At 32.9% G+C, this 2,806-nt stretch overlaps 1 protein-coding gene across 1 annotated transcript; it reads right to left on the bottom strand.

Annotated features, from left to right (window-relative positions):
• Positions 1–1,358: 1,358 nt before the first annotated feature.
• On the bottom strand, positions 1,359–1,904 carry LOC105179823 (pectinesterase inhibitor-like). The gene is made up of 2 exons (XM_011103465.1): positions 1,677–1,904; positions 1,359–1,601 (listed from the first exon to the last, which is right to left on the bottom strand). Exons 1-2 carry the CDS (start codon positions 1,902–1,904, stop codon positions 1,359–1,361), a joined length of 471 nt encoding a protein of 156 aa, XP_011101767.1.
• Positions 1,905–2,806: the final 902 nt, after the last annotated feature.

Below are 2,806 nucleotides of genomic sequence, written 5' to 3'. Positions count from 1 at the left end.
CATCGAAGGCCTCTTATATGAGAGCTCAATCAAGCTCTTACATGGATTATAGATTTTTTGTCCCAAGATTATCCAGGTTTTATTAATGGGAATTTGTTTGTTTGGCAAAAAAAACAATGCTAAAACATTTTTTTTTTCAAAATTTAAATTGAAAATATTAATTAATTTTTGCAACTTCTTATTTTCAAATATATTAATAAGCAATTGAACTTAGGAGGAGATAAGTGAAAGAGAAATAGCAAAATCGTCATAATTGATTTTTGACGAAATTGATGAGGATCATTGTTTGGTATATTTGCTAGGTAATTTCTGTTGTATTACTCTTTGAGTAATCATCCCTAGCCGATCTGTCGAGCGTTCGCTCATTTGTCACCTCTATATTTCGACAAAAAAGGAGTTTGTATTATTAAAATCTTGAAAAATTTCAATCATGTAAAATAAAATGTTGAAATTTATGTTTGCTTCTCTTTTGACATTTTATCTGAACATAGTTAGTTAGATTTTTAGCATAATGGATATTGAAGAAATAGTCCTACGGGGGAGAGATGAATTAGTCTCCTAATCATTAGGGTAGAAGAAAAATCTTGACTCGACAATGCACGTGGGAAAATGGTGTTTGCCTCATTGGACAAAAATAAATAGCCTAAAAACCTTTTACAATGTTAAAAAATGGTCCTTCTAATAAATTTTATTTAATTTGTCCTCTATTTCTTGCTCCAGTCCAACACTCCCATCTTTATGTTGTCGTAAACATTCTTACTCCACCACAACGAACTCCCTTATTGTGGAACTTTGTCTTTCCTTTTAATAATGTGTTAATCCAATAGTCGAATATAATTAATTTGTCTTACTAGCATTTATAAGGCCTTATTTGGGCATCGATAGTCCTTCGCTTTGAATTCATCTATTGCGAGGTAATGGAATATAATTTTTTTGATACATGAAAGAAGAAACTTTTCGATTGTCAGGCAGAGAAAAGAATCAATACTTTGAAGGATTTTATGTGAATAGCTAAACTTTTATTCGAATGACAGGAGTTGAATGGATATGAATTTATAAAATTGAGCGCCACATCCTCATCTCGAACACATTTGTTTCGTTCTGTTATTTATAGCATTTTCATTATTCAGGTTACAGGCAGGTTTTTTTGCATTGTCATTGTGTTAAATACAAAAGCTATTAGTTGTTACACTTTAAATAATGAATAGGTATGCACTAAGGATGGCATTTTTCTGTAAATTGGAGGTTTCTAATAGTCAACAAGTGAAAGCAACAAACCGAGACTTTTAAATATAGATGGACTTTTCTATTACAAGATCGAATGGACCATGGTTTTCCCAAGTAATATAAACCATTTTCTAGTTCTTGTTCAGATTGTTCGACGTAACCTCAACTATGCTGATAAGAAATTCAAACTCCTGATTTTTCTTCTTTATGTGTGCACCATCGCTAGTTGCTCCACCAAACACTTTCTTGCACTGTTTGATTTCTTCAGAGGCATCCTTAACTTGAACAGGTATGTTCTTGAAAGCACCCGACTTTAAGTAATTCTTAATGGCTTTAAGATCACGAATGGCGTCAGTGTAATTGCTGGAACACGACTGGTATATAGCTTACAAACGTGAATCGTGGGTTTTAATGACAACGTAGTTTATAACAGAATGGATATTGCTGGCCTTCTTAGATGCCAAATCAACAGAAACTTCCGCAAGGCCTCTTGCGTCCACATTTGTTGTGCGAGGATCAGACTTTAAGAGTTTGTAGCAGCTCCCAAGATTGTTGGTCTTGGAGCACAAATGCTTTATCTCAATATCCGTTAATTTGTTTCCTGTTGCGGATGGTGCAATCGACATGAAGACTGTGGGTATGAGAATGAGCACAATGGAGGTTCCAAAAATAGCCATTTTTTTCTTTCTCTACTTTACTAGGACTGATTTGCCTCAATTTGCAAATGCCAAAGTCCATCGAAGGCCTCTTATATGAGAGCTCAATCAAGCTCTTACATGGATTATAGATTTTTTGTCCCAAGATTAGGCAGGTTTTATTAATGGGAATTTGTTTGTTTGGCAAAAAAAACAATGCTATACATTTTTTGTTTCAAAAATTAAATTGAAAATATTAATTAATTTTTGCAACTTCTTTTTTTCAAATATATTAATAAGCAATTGAACTTAGGAGGAGATAAGTGAAAGAGAAATAGCAAAATCGTTATAATTGATTTTTGACGAAATTGATGAGGACCATTGTTTGGTATATTTGCTAGGTAATTTTCTGTTGTATTACTCTTTGAGTAATCATCCCTAGCCGATCTGTCGAGCGTTCGCTCATTTGTCGCCTCTATATTTCGACAAAAAAGGAGTTTGTATTATTAAAATCTTGAAAAATTTCAATCATGTAAAGTAAAATGTTGAAATTTATGTTTTCTTCTCTTTTGACATTTTATCTGAACTTAGTTAGTTAGATTTTTAGCATAATGGATATTGGAGAAATAGTCCTACAGGGGAGAGATGAATTAGTCTCCTAATCATCAGGGTAGAAGAAAAATCTTGACTCGACAATGCACGTAGGAAAATGGTGTTTGCCTCATTGGACAAAAATAAATAGCCTAAAAACCTTTTACAATGTTAAAAAATGGCCCTTCTAATAAATTTTCTTTAATTTGTCCTCTATTTCTTGCTCTAGTCCAACACTCCCATCTTTGTGTTGTCGTAAACATTCTTACTCCACCACAACCAACTTCTTGTTGTGGAACTTTGTCTTCCATTTTAATGATGAGTTAATCCATTATTCGACTATAATTAATTTG

The sequence above is a fragment of the Sesamum indicum genome, unplaced genomic scaffold, assembly GCF_000512975.1.
Source record: "Sesamum indicum cultivar Zhongzhi No. 13 unplaced genomic scaffold, S_indicum_v1.0 scaffold00217, whole genome shotgun sequence".
Taxonomy (NCBI): domain Eukaryota; kingdom Viridiplantae; phylum Streptophyta; class Magnoliopsida; order Lamiales; family Pedaliaceae; genus Sesamum; species Sesamum indicum.
Note: the sequence above shows the minus strand (reverse complement) of the source record. Positions and strands in the feature narration are given on the sequence as shown.